At 43.0% G+C, this 14730-nt stretch overlaps 1 protein-coding gene across 3 annotated transcripts in view; it reads right to left on the minus strand.

Annotated features, from left to right (window-relative positions):
- Positions 1 to 14730, minus strand: part of fam149a (family with sequence similarity 149 member A) — a 144633-nt gene that overhangs the window by 55247 nt on the left and 74656 nt on the right. For all 3 annotated transcript variants that reach the window (XM_078548704.1, XM_078548720.1, XM_078548713.1), the window contains exon 8: positions 7711 to 7865. In XM_078548704.1, the coding sequence (XP_078404830.1) occupies positions 7711 to 7865 (155 nt within the window). The remainder of the gene's footprint in view (positions 1 to 7710; positions 7866 to 14730) is intronic.

Below are 14730 nucleotides of genomic sequence, written 5' to 3' on the forward strand. Positions count from 1 at the left end.
GGATTCCCTTCCACCATGGTAAACAGTCCTTGATCGTGTCTTTCCGATTTCCTGCATTTCCACCCTCACCCCTTCTCCTCCCACTCTGAACCACAATATGGCCTTCACTTTCCCTCATCTTCCATCCAACAAACATTAGCTCTGAGGAGAGGTCATCGACATGTAATGTTGACCATGCTTTACTTTCTGCTCTGATGCTGTCTGCCCTGCTGAGTGGTTCCGCATGTTCTGATTGTATTTCAGTTTACCAGCTTTGTAATATTTTGCTTTTTGGCTGAGAGAAACAATTCCAGGATAGCATTTATGTTGTCAGCATAAAAAAGTCACTACAGCAAGTTTGTGGCACTCAAGGGTCATAACTTTAACATTTAAGTTCTGACCACCCACCAAGGAAGGATTTTAAGAAAACTCACTGCACATTATTTCCTTGGTGAACAGAGCACTGGTCACCAACCACTGGACCACACCAAGGCAATTGGAGAAGCATTAGGTACTTTTAGCTTCTGTTTGTTTCCTCTTATAAATCCAGTTTATTACCCAATTCTCAATGTTCTCCTCAATCTCAAAAGTTTTCTCATTATAGATAATACTGTTTTGAGTCACTTTATGAAATGGTTCTTCTATAGAAAATCCACTTAGTCAAGTCTTTCCTCAAAGAACTGCAACATTTAGCAATACAGTCTTTCTCTCATGAACCTTGATTAGCATGGAAACATTGCAGACAATTTTAAACTGGTAATTGTCTATGATTAATCTAAAAATAGTCATCCAGCATTTTAACATTGTTGGGGGGATGTGCATGTCAGCCATACTGTCTCTCTTGGACACTTAAGATCTGCCTAATGCAATTGTCAGGTGGTCCTTCAAATAGCTGAACAGGTTGCCCATCTGAAACAGGTAGGAGCACACTTAAATATGTAATTCAGAGACCTATACTGAGTGTGAATGTTCCACTGGATGTCTCGCAATAAAACGACCTAGGAAATGTCCAAGAGATTTGGAAGGCCCCGCCAAACAAAATATCCACCCGGTCCAGGCCCATTTGACACCACACTCCCCACTCCACTTCCTGGATTTCCTTCTTCTCTTAGCACAACCTGTGATGACTGATTTCACAGAATCACAGAACCACACAGTGCAGAAGAGGCCTTTCAGCCCATCGAGTTTGCACCAACATGTGAGAAACACCTGACCTACCTACCTAATCCCATTTAGCAGCACTTGGCCCATAGCCTTGAATGTTATGACAAGTGCTCATCCAGGTATTTTTTAAAGGATATGAAGCTACCTGCCTCCACCACGCTCCCAAGCAGCGCATTCCAGACCGTCACCATCCTCTGGATAAAAAGGTTTTTCCCGTCATCCCCCCTAAACCTCCTGCCCCTCACCTTGAACTTGTGTCCCCTCATGACTGACCCTTCAACTAAGGGGAACAGCTGCTCCCTATCCACCCTGTCCATGCCCCTCATAATCTTGTACACCTTGATCAGGTCGCCCCTCAATCTTCTCTGCTCCAATGAAAACAATCCAAATCTATCCAACCTCTCTTCATAACTTAAATGTTTCATCCCTGGCAACATCCTGGTGAATCTCCTCTGCAACCCCTCCAGTGCAATCACATCCTTCCTATAATGTGGCGACCAGAACTGCACACAGTACTCCAGCTGTGGCCTCACCAAGGTTCTATACAACTCCAACATGGCCTACCTACTTTAGTAATCTATGCCTCGATTGATAAAGGCAAGTGTCCCATATGCCTTTTTCACCACCCCACTACCATGCCCCTCCACCTTCAGAGATCTTTGGACACACACGCCAATGTCCCTTTGTTCCTCAGAACTTCCTGGTGTCATGCCGTTCATTGAATACTTTCTTGTCAAATTACTCCTTCCAAAGTGTATCACCTCACATTTTTCAGGATTAAATTCCATCTGCCACTTATCTGTCCATACGACCATCCCATCTATATCTTCCTGTAGCCCAAGACACTCAACCTCACTGTTAACCACCCGGCCAATCTTTGTGTCATCCACAAAATTACTAATCCTACCCCCCACATAGTCATCTATGTCGTTTATATAAATGATGAATAATAGGGGACCCAGCACAGATCCCTGTGGTACGCCACTGGACACTGGCTTCTAGTCACTAAAGCATCCTTCTGTCATCACCCTCTGTCTCCTACAACTAAACCAATTTTCAATCCAGTTTATCAAATTACCCTGTATCCCATGTGCCTTTGCTTTCTTTATAAGTCTCCCATGTGAGACCTTGTCAAAGGCTTTGCTGAAACCCATATAAAGTACATCAACTACACTACCCTCATCTACACCCTGCCTTTCCAAAACAAGCTCACTGAACCTCAAAGTGACTTGTGCCTAACACTGGCATGAATGGGTGGACCAAATGGCTGCATCATGAACTTTGCCCCTGTTCTGGGCACTTCTTGAAAATCGCTCCATGTTAAAATTATTTGAATTACTTCCTTTATGATGGAGGCCAATGCTTTCTTGTTATATCTTGCATAATGAGCATACCTATGCAGATCGACAATCCCTCAAGATTATGCTTCTAATCTGTGTGTGTTTTTTAAAATTGGAATCTTTCCAGATGCTTCCTCTTTCTTGAATAAACTGAAAAATATTTTCAGTTTCCATTATTACTGTCTTTCCTGAAATATTTGCAGCTGCTGTCCATCTGCTTGTTTGCTTCTGAATATTAAAACACTCCAGTAATTATGTTCCTAATCCCTTTTGCTCATATACTTGGATACAGCTCATACCTCTCCAATTATAGGAGAGGACACCGTTGAAAAATGCTAATTTCTACACGACTGTTTGTTTCTCCCACTTCTCTTATTTCAAGGGCCCCACTTATTCTTAAGTACTTTAGCACCTAGAGGTACTCAATGGCACCCCCTAATGCCCCAGTGATTCCTTTACTTCCACTTGTGATTTTACATCCTCTATTATCTTTTTGCTGATTTTTAATTACTGTGTAGAATCAACGGGCAAAGGTATAATGGGCTCATAGGACATCCCTATGTCCACTATTTTAATCTAGGTATTAACTCAGGTATTTTTAATGGGTGAAGTCTGCAATTAAAAACACAGACACCTGTCACATAAACAAACTCATCTGCTAATACCTCCCATTGCCATTTTTAGATTGTCTTTTCTAATTCTTTGTAGTAAATAAGTGCAGTGAGTCAATGTTCAGAGCATTATATTTCACAATGATATATCCTGTGTAACATTTTCCATTTACCTGGCGACAAGTTCTCGCATGGGAAATATAGAACAAGGTTGCTGTTACATTTCCATCTGGATCTGATGCTATGTTTAATTAAGGGCAAAATTAAAGTATCTCTAAGGGGGGAATGTGTACTTCAGATCAGACAAAGAGGAACTTTACTTCTTTGACATTGACATTGTTTGGTTATAAGAATTTTAAACATAGGACAGGATTTTATGTCCCGCAGGCGGGCGCGCGCCCAGCCCAATCGGGAGTAAAACAGCCTGCGATGACGTCAGGCGAGCATCCCGACATCATCTCACGCTCACGCGATATTTCGGTCGGTGGGCACTGGCGAGAGACAGCAGTGCGCCCGCCGACAATTAAGAGGCCCATTAAGGCCATTAATCAAATATTTTAATCCTATTTTTCACTGCCCGTCCAACCTTACAGTTGGTGAGCAGGTGAATCGGCCAGGCGGCCTTTGCATTTTTGAGGAAACCTCATCCACAGGCAGGATGAGGTTTCCAACAGTAATTTATTAAAAAATTTTGAAACATCATAATTAATATGTCCCTGTTCATGTGACAGAGTCACATATGGGGACATGTTTCCCTTATTTTTAAAATCTTTATTTTTCATTTTAAAATTCTTCTGCTCTCTGAGGCAGCTCTGTGCCTTCGGAGAGCTTTCAGTGCGCGCTCCCCTGCGAATGCACAGATTTCAGTGCTTGCAGTCGTCCTGCCTCCACCCTGGCAGTGCTGAGGGTCTCAGTGTGCATTTCATACTGGCTGGCCGTTAATTGGCCAGCCAGCGTGAAATCGCGGTCGGAGCCCAATCGCAGGCAGTGGTCCATTTTGTGGCCATTCCCAGGCCCACCCACGCACCCGCCAGATGAAGGGAAAGTCCTGCCCATGGGGTAGGTTTTGAATTTTGTCATTTGGCAAGCTGACCAGAAAAAAAGTCCAAGGACTGGCACAATTTTCTAGGGTTTCAGACTGAGCTGGGGAAGTAAACTTAGATTGGGCATTTCTCCACTAATATGGAAACACATTTGTAAATTCTCAAAAAGAACCAACTTGGGAACTCGTGTCTATTGTGAGGGGACTAAGACATCACCCTGTATATCTTTTATAAAATAGACATATATATCCTTATGGTTATTTCTAAAACTTTAAAAACTGGACAAAGACCTTTTAAAATGGCTGAAGCTATATCTGTGTATGACCGTCGAACTAAAGGAGCTTTCTGGCAGTATCAGGGAAACTTCATTATCTCTGAAGAGACACTAATGACATCCTGCGGGCTGCCCAGACCAGATTCAAGGAGAACTATACAAAGGCCATCTGCATTTCCTAACCCAGGTTGGTCAGCTGGAGTCTATTCATCTGCTAGGACAAAGGATCCCACAACCTTCCTTTCAATTCTTAATGATTGGGACCTTTAACCATCTTGGGAACCCAGATGAGGGGTACACATCCCTTCACAAAGACAACATGGAGAGGTGTGAGTCATGTGACATGAACCTTTAGCAGGTGGAACCAGTTATAGGGCCTTGCTGAACTATAAACTCAGTCTGCCATCTTACCATCTAACTAGCAGCAGCATACCTGACCCCCACCCCACCCTCTCCCATCTACACTGCTACTACTGGGAATTCTGTACCATCACCTCCAAGACTGATTCGTCTCATTGTGTGAAGTCATCACCACCAGAAAAGTGAATTAACCAGCATTGGTTTTCAGCTTGCAGGTCTCCGCAAAAGGAGGCTACGTTGCGAAACCCCTCCCGCGTTTTGAGCGTGTGCAAATAAACTAATCCTTTGAGTTCATCCTATCTCAAGTTTGGTGTGGAGACATCAATAGAAATTGGATCACACCAAAACCGAGGGGTTGGGAAATATGCCACCACTTATAAGGGAAAAGCAAATCAAAACACCTTTCTGTTTACAGACGGCTGGCAAGAGGGGAAATTAGTACAGTTTAAATTAACCCCCCTCCCGCCCGTAACTCTATGAAGAATAAATCCCAAATTCATTTTCACTTTCACCATTTGAATTATTCGACCTATTGCAGTAGATGTTAACAATATGAACATGGGCCCTTATTTGTTATCAGGAATTTTATGAACAATAGTAAGGAAGGTTACAAATCTATTTATACACAAATCAGAGTATTTTGTTCTGTTTGATACAATTTAGTGAAAAACTATGCAGGATATTCCCTGAGGGCTTCAGTTACTCAATTCGATATTCCCCAGAGTGTCCAATTAATGGTTGCCAGGTGGACTCTTGAAGCTGGAGGACAGAGGCCTTTCAGCTTGAAAGCAGCAGCAGAATTCCATGGCCGGAAAGTGAAGAAGGTGGTGCTTCGATACGGATGTATGTTCACTTAAATTTTTTCAAAAAAGTACATTTAAAAAATGGCCTTTGCAACCAGGCCACCGCTGTTTTGGGACGAAGGGGGGTGGTGAGCCTGTCGTTCAATGGCATTACCAACACTGAATCCCCCACTATCAACATCCTGAATGTTGCCATTGACCAAAAACTGAACTGGACTAGCCATATAAATACTGTGGCTACAAGAGCAGGTCAGAGACTGGGGAATTCTGCAGAGAGTAACTCACTTCCTGACTCTCCAAAGTCTGTCAACCATCTACAGGGCACAAGTCAGGAGTGTGATGGAATACTCCCCCTTGCCTGGATGAGTGCAGCTTCAACAACTCTCAAGAAGCTTGACACCATCTGGGACAAAGCAGCCCGCTTGATTGGCACCACAACCACAAACATTCACTCCCTCCACCACCGACGCACATTAGCAGCAGTGTGTACCACCTACAAGATGCACTGCAGGTGTTCACCATGGCTCCTTAGACAGTACCTTCCAAACCCACGACCACTACCACCTAGAAAGACAAGGGCAGCAGATAGATGGGAACACCACCACCTGGAAGTTCCCCTCCGAGTCACTCACCATCCTGACTTGGAAATATATCCTCGTTCCTTCACTGTCGCTGGGTCAAGAACCTGGAACTTGCTTCCTAACAGCACTGTGGGTGTACGTACACCACATGGACTGCAGCAGTTCAAGAAGGCAGCTCACCACCAGCTTCTCAAGGGCAATTAAGGATGAGCAATAAATGCTGGCCAAGCCAGCGATGTCCACATCCCATGAATGAATAAATTTTTTAAAATTCTGAAGTCGTTGATCTATACTGATTCCATGGATGACAGCTGTATTTCAATACCTGGCCATGTACTATTTTTCAGTTGAGCCTAGCGAGTGAATGTTAATAAATTATTTTACACACAGTGGGTGGAATTTAATGGAGGCAACAAAGGTCTTGCCATCAACTGGAATGCGCATTGCCTCATTAAGGAAAGGCCCAGCATTATTAAATGCAGATCAGGCACTTATCTGGGCTCGGCATGCATTCCTCGGGATCAAGGATTTGGGGGCAAGAAATCCCACCCAGTATGCCCTGCTGACCAATCAGAGGTCGGCAGCTCTAATGAATGGCAGCACCAGTGGGGAGGCTTTGGCTGCTGTTGGTAAGACACTCACCCAAGGACTAGTATCATCTCTGGATCCCAGGCCACAGGTAAGTCATGGCAGGAGGAGGCCAAGGGGTGGGGGAGTGTGGATGAGGAGAGTCGGCAGCAAGGGCAGTGGGTTGGTTCTCAGTAGGCCCCTCTTTCTGATGCCAGGTCCCTTGATCAGGCACTGACTGCCTTTGAATGAAGGACACCGTCCGCCATTGCCATCCCACCCCCAGGAGCCCACATACAACCCCACGTGGGTTAATATCAGCGGCTGTGAGAAGAGGCCCTTAGTACGTATTAGTTGCCCACTTAAAGGCCTCAATTGGTGGCATGGAGGGAAGGCCGTCCATGGGCCTTGTTCCACAAGGACTTAATTGGGGTGGAGGCTGGATCGTAGTGGGGTCCCCACCTGCCACCATCCTGCCTGATTTGGTGGCATCCCTGCGACCAAACTTGCCACAGGGGAGAACACAAGATTCCGCTCAGCATCATCACATCCGACTTAATACTGTGTTAGGCTGACAGTCACTCAGACACACTTTCCAGCAGGTGTCTCCAGCTTGTGATCAAGAGTGAGAACCCTGGTTAAATTCTCTCTTTCCTAGCTGAGGTCAGACCACACAGCAAAGACCAAGATTGAATTTGGGGCTTTCCTGGTCTTATATCAATCAGTTTTACAGTGGATAAACAAAATTACCAACTAAGTTGCCAAGGGGAACAGGAGGTTTTTATATAAGCTATTAATGACTGCTTGATTCTGTTATTCTATACCTCTTAAGTACTGTGAACCTCTTAAAACAACTTTCTGTCAAATCACAATATGCATAATATGTGCTTCGCAATTCAAATCTGTCATGCATTTACCATGAAATTTAGACAGTTCTGCAATTTTTTAATGATCACACCTATAAGTACATTACAGACTGGAACTGTACCTGAGAGTGGATGAAGGATGTACCTAATGCCAAGACACGTGTCTCAGAGCCTCTTGATGGTGGAATGCTATAGTTTGTTATGATTCGAGAGTCACTGATATGAGGCAGTTTGCTCATGATTGTACTCTGCATGTTCACTGTCTGCTTATCCTCATCTGTGGCCAGCGTAGGAGATAAAAGGAAATGCAACAATTACACTGTGTGAGAGAGAAGGATACAGTGTCACCTACACAAAGATTGCATTGTGTCAGATAGTGCAAAGATCTTCATCGGTAGCTTCAATGTAATTATAAAGGAGACAGGTGCTTAATGTGCTTAATATAAATTGGTTAAAGCAACAAAAAGGTACCACACAGAGTACAGATCTTGCAGTTCGAAGTTTTTTTTTTAACAGCTTATAACAGGATCTCTTAAAATAAAAGCATCACCTTAAGCATCCAAATTACAAATGTCAATGGAATTTATGCATATGTTGACCAGTATTCCAAGTTGAAATTAAAGAGTCCCTAAATGTCATACGCATTATTAGATAGAACCTGAAATACTGTGGTATTGTATTCCTACCTGTGGAACATTAACCTGTATAAATCCTCTCCTTTATGTGTCATTATTTTCTCCCTGATTACAAAGAGAGCAAAGCTGACTAAATAATAGCAGAATCCCTTGAAAAGGAAAATTTTGCAGGGCTAAGGAGAAAGAGCAGGGAAGTGAGATGGATGGGATTGTTCTTTCAAAGAGCCAGCATAGGCACAGTGGGCCAAATGTCATCTTTCTGTGCTGCATGGTTCTATAATTCTTTTAGCTCACCTGCTAGCAACCTACATCAGTGAAGAGGTCATCTATTTTAAGTAAACTAAATTGTATCATCCCTAGAGGTGCATCCTGGGCACCCATCTACTCCAGGACACTGCTGAATGCAATGCAATCCACCAATTCTGGGGAACGTGGAATTCTTATGATGATGCCTGTGTTTGTCCTTCTTGGTTGAAGATAACTATGACATTGACTAGAATTCAATGGGTTAAATTTCACGTGCAATATGTTTGAAGATAACCAATCAGACCAATTTGAGCATGAAAGAATTTGTTGCATCCTGGATACACACGTATCTTTGTTGCAGAAGCTCATGTTTCCTGTTGGCCTTTGTGACTCTGTTCTGTTTACAGGAGGTAACGTCTTTGCTGCTGAGACTGCACTATATAAGGCGATCTTACGTGAGGTTCTCCCGTGTCTCAGGAGTGATGTTGAACCTCTTCAGTGATATCTTCAGGGTGTCATTGAAGTGTTTTTTTCTGGTCTCCATGTCAGCATTTCCGTCAAGTAGCTCATTGTAGAACAGCTTTTTTGGCAAGCAGTAATTGGGCGTTCTGGCAGCATATCCAGTTCAGCTTATCAGAGTTTGCTTCAGCAGAGTGTAGATGCTAAGCACATCAGTCAGGGAGAGAATCTCAGTATTATGAACCTGGTTTTGCCAACTAATCTTCAGTAGTCTCTCAAGCAGGTCATGTGAAAGTGATGTAGCTTGTTTTAAGGCCTGGAGTAAACTCTCCATGTCTAACAAGCATACAATAGAACAACTGCTAAGTATACTTTCACTATTGTTGAGAGAATAATTCCTTTTCACTCCCAAACTGTTTTTTGTAATTTATCAAAGGCAACGCCAGCCTTAGCTATTCTGGTGTTCACTTCGACATTAATATAAACTACTCTGGAAAGGGTGCGCTGAAGCAGGTAAATTTGTCGACTGCTTGAAGCCTTTGACCATTGACTGTAATAGTTGGCTTCATGTACTGTTTTTATGGGCAGGGTGGTACATGACTTCAGTCTTTTTGGTGCTGATCATGAGACGGAGGATCACATGTAGATAAGAAGCAGTCCATGCTATGTTGCATTTCTTGTTCTGAATGGGCAATTAGGGAACAGTCATCAGCGAAAAGAAAGTCACTAATCACAGTTTTATGGACTTTGGTCTTAGCTTGAAGTCTTCTCAAGCCGAAAACTGAACCATCTGCGGCAAAATCTAATGAGGATGCCACTTTCGCTAACTCAGAATGCTTCAGAAAGCATAGCTGAGATGGTAACTTTGTTTTATGGCAGGCAGAGGTGTACCTCACTTTACCACATCCTTTACTTAAATGTACAGCTAACAAGCTTAAAACACATTAACTATTTCCACGATAACTATTTACAGGTCAAGTCTCTCAGGAGGCCTTCTTGGGCTGAGAGTCGTAGCCCAACAACCTCGGCTGGTGTTTCTGAGACCTCCTTTTCAGGGGCAGTTGCCCACTATGTCCCTCAGTGGATGATTTCACCATCTTCCGGGTGCAGTCACGTTTACTCCTGCTGCCCTTCCCCTCCAAGCTGAAACAGATAAAGGGCAACAAGCACAAAGCAATACAGCGATGAGCTACATGACGTGTGATGAGAAAGAGGGAAAGGAAAAAAAAAATTAGTTTTCCTTTCTGATGGCTGTTGATAATGTCACTTTTTCTTCCTGAGTGTCCTTTTCTTGGTAGCACTGACCCATATCTCTGTCTTCACTTTAATTTCACTGTTGGCTGGACTAGACTCAGGCGCAAGCTGAACGTGAATGAGCTCAGTAGTTGGGTTTTCTGACAGCTCTTCTGAGAAATCAGAGCCTTCTAGATATCTAAATGTATGCCCTCCAATGATGGACATTGATGCTCCCATATCAACTTCCATCGTAATAGGCTGTCCGTTGATCATTATAGCTACTTGGATTGGTTCAATTCTACCCACTTTGAGGTTATATAACAAACGGATGTCTGATTCTATTTCTTCTGGCTCTTCCATGAGGCATATTTCATGATTTTTCCTTCTGCCTTTATAGTGTTGTTTTAGCCTTTCTCTGTGGTGCCGCCTTATGTGGCCATAGCGGTGGCAGAAAAAGCACTTGACTTGTTTGAGTTGTCATTTGCTCACTGGAGGTCTGGGCGTATTTCTCTCATTCATTTTGTGGGTTTTCACTGCAGTACCGTTGTTTTTCAATGGCCTTGGGCTAGAGAGCATTTCCCGTCTTTTCGTGGAGTCTAAAGTTTTCACGCCTTTTGTTGCCGGATTGTCCAGCTCCAACAGATGGATGCCGCCATTTTATGTATCTTTCATAACTTCAGAATTTCTAACAGAACTTTCCATCGCAGTAACTAATTCTAATGCCTTATTGAAGTCTAGACTAGGTTCGGCTGGCAAACGCCTTTGGATAGCATCATCTCCAATCTCGCATATCAGCCAGTTTCTCAACATATCACTAATGGACGTTACGAACTCGCAATGCTCAGTTAATGCCTTTAAAACAGCCTCATAGTCAGCTATTGTCTCCTCCGGAAGCCTGTTCCTTGAATTGAACTTGAAGCTCTGCATAGTAACTGTGGGCTTTGGTCTCAGATGGCTCTGTAGAATTTTTATCAACTCGTTGAAAGTCTTTGATGTGGGACATTAGGTGACGTAAGGCTGCAGATCAGCCTGTATGGTTTGCTCCCACATAAGGACAAAAGAATCGCCCTTTTCTTCTCCTCCCTCCCCATGATGTAGTTAGCGGTAAAAAAGAATGCTAGGCTTTCGACATACTTAGACTAGTTATCTGTAATGGGGTCAAATGGATCCGCACATCCAAAATGCAGCATTGCGAATGACTGCAAGGGGACTGCACTTCCAATCGGCTCACTAGGTAATGACGAATTTAGGTGTTTGGCTTACCACAGAATTGCGTTCTCTCTGGGGTCTCTTATAATTTTCTGTCCATAGCCATTTTTCATGTATTTACCCTTCTAAATGTATTGCCACTTTAAGAACAGTCACTGCTTTTTTTTAGCTCTGTCTCTGCAGCTGTCAGCTTTTCTCTACTGCATTTCGTGCTCTTTTTGAGCTTTGGTGGGATCCCTGCGATCGTGATTCTGCAGGGGTTTTTTTTATTTTAAACTGCAGCACTGCTTTCTGCTCTGATTGCCGGCTGTCACCTATTTCACAAGGGAAGTACAGATGCTCTTTCCAATGCTTTGCTCACCCATCTTGAAATTTATTTTCTTTTGTTCTTTATCCTCATCGTCAATTTGATGTCTTGGGTAAACGAGCTCATTGGCCAACTGAACTCTAATTGCATGCCTTCCTATGTTCTCATCAATTGCTGCTTGCAATTAATGACGGGGAGAGACTGATGTAAGAATAAACAGTGATGGTTTATTGAGACATAGGGCAGAGCGCCAGATCATACGTACTCACCCAGAAACCTCCAGAACTAGACTTACAGTTCTCAGTTGCCTGCGCTGTACAGTGACTCGTCAGTGCTGTCACATGATCAGTACACTTGCATTCTCTTAAAGGGACAGGGTACCTCACTTTACCACACACTGGGAGTGAACCAAGAGGGCCTTGGATATCTGACACCTTTCTCTATTGTTTAGCTCCTTACATGCACTCCCCTGCTGCCATCAGCTCAGCAGATTGCACTCTTCTAATCATGTGCTAACATTGTGAATTTGGAGAGATTAAAAAAGAGATAAGTTAACATGCTTTCTAATTCTTTTAAATGCTCTTGTAATTACATCGTGGGCAACAATGTACAACTCCTTAACTGGACAACATTTCATATTTTAATGCTGGCTTTTACCCATTTACATTAAATGAGTAACTAAAATGGCAGACAAAGGAATTTCAGATAAACAAGTTGAATGTTTTTATATAAATATTACCCCGGGCTTAAGTAACTTCAAGGCCCATGTTACTCTATCTTTCCACCCTGATCTGCTTCCATTTCACTCTAAGCACCTCCACTGCATCCAATCAACAAGCCCCAGACTGTGGTTAGAAAGTTGCACTATATGCATATGCAGGGACAAGTCCCATCCTATCAATTTACAGCACAACATCAAAGCCCTGTGGGAGCAGACAGCTCGGTTACAAGTGTATGACATTCTGGTGTCATTGAAGGGGAGACAGTGGCTTAGTGGCAACGTAATTGCAGATGATACAAAGATAGGTGGAGGGACAGGTAGTATTGAGGAGGCGGGGAGGCTGCAGAAGGATTGGGACAGGTTAGGAGAATGGGCAAAGAAGTGGCAGATGGAATACAACGTGGGGAAGTGTGAGGTCATGCACTTTGGTAGGAAGAATAGAGGCATAGACTATTTTCTAAATGGGGAGAGAATTCAGAAATCTGGAGTGCAAAGGGACTTGGGAGTCCTAGTCCAGGATTCTCTTAAGGTTAACTTGCAGGTTGAGTCGGTAGTTAGGAAGGCAAATGCAATGTTGGCATTTATTTCGAGAGGACTAGAATATAAAAGCAGGGATGTGCTGCTGAAGCTTTATAAGGCTCTGGTCAGACCACATTTAGAATATTGTGAGCAATTTTGGGCCCCGTATCTCAGGAAGGATGTGCTGGCCCTGGAGAGGGTCCAGAGGAGGTTCACGAGAATGATCCCAGGAATGAAAGGCTTAACATATGAGGAACGTTTGAGGACTCTGGGTCCTCAATGATGGAGTTTAGAAGGATGAGGGGGGATCTGATTGAAACTTACAGAATACTAAAAGGCCTGGATAGAGTGGACGTGGGGAAGATGTTTCCATTAGTAGGAGAGACTAGGACCCGAGGGCACAGCCTCAGAGTCAAGGGAAGACCTTTTATGAGGAGAAACTTCTTTAGCCAGAGAGTGATGAATCTATGGAATTCATTGCCACAAAAGGCTGTGGAGGCCAGGTCATTGAGTGTATTTAAGACCGAGATAGATAGGTTCTTGATTGGTAAGGGAATCAAAGGTTACGGGGAGAAGGCGGGAGAATAGGGTTGAGAAACTTATCAGCCACGATTGAATGGCAGAGCAGACTCGATGGGCCGAATGGCCTAATTTCTGCTCCTATGTCTTATGGTCTTATGGTAACTGGACTATCAATCCAGAGGCCCAGACTAATGCTCTGGTGACAAGGGTTCAAATCCCACCAAAGAGCTGGAATTTAAATTCAATGAATCAATAAAATCTGGAATTGAAAGCTAGTAATGGTGGCTATCAATTGTTGTAAAAACCCATCGGGTTCACTAATGCACTTTAGGGGAGGAAATCTACTGTCCTTACCTGCATGTGACTAGCCTACATGTGACTCCAATGCAGTTGACTCTTAACTGCCCCCTGCAATGGTCTAACAAGCCACTCAGTTCAAGGGATTGGACAACGAATGCTGGCCTTACCAGTGATGCCCACATACCATGAAGAACTAAAACAAATCAAAGTCACCACTGTAAGAAAAGATCCACCCAAACTACAAATACATGTATCTCTGATCTGCATAGATTCTCTGTTAACCTGAAAAAGGGGTCTTTCAACTTATTAACCAATTAGCCTGATAGAAGACCTGTAACTGACACACAAACACCCCCCATTTTTGTTATACTTGCTCTTGTCTGTTAAATATCCATGAGCTTTTGCATTAAAAATTGCGACAAGTGGGAGATTGAAACAACACAGCTTCCTGTACAGAACATCGGAGACATGTGCAAACAGGGCAAACAATTGTAGGTCTTTTAAACCAGATTGGAGAATAGTTAATGAATCATTCAGAGTTTGAATCAGGAAATCAGCTAGGAGAGGATACAAATCAGGGACAGAAAGTGAAATAAAGAAGGAAGCAAAGGTGGGGTTAAGAGGGACAGAAAGAAAAAGTAAAAAACAGTCTCAACAACCATTGAAATCTAAAAGAATGAGACTCCACCATTCAATACATTTAAATGGGGAGCTGAGCAAAGAATCCATTTTTGTGCATTTTATGGTGGAGCAATGAGCCAAGGACAACTTCTGGATTTTCATCTTTAACCACGTATCTGTGCTGACCTGAAGATGCTGAACGATTTATAAATAAATAATGGTCATTAGATTCACATTTATTTTTAAATTAAATTCTGGCCTAACATCCACAGTTTATGAATTTTGACCCTCTAACGTGGCTAAATCTAATATATTTATCATGACAGTGAAACATCTTTGCAACTTTTTTTTATTTAGGTGAAATTAA

This window comes from Cetorhinus maximus, chromosome 1 (assembly GCF_964194155.1).
Source record: "Cetorhinus maximus chromosome 1, sCetMax3.hap1.1, whole genome shotgun sequence".
Taxonomy (NCBI): Eukaryota; Metazoa; Chordata; class Chondrichthyes; order Lamniformes; family Cetorhinidae; genus Cetorhinus; species Cetorhinus maximus.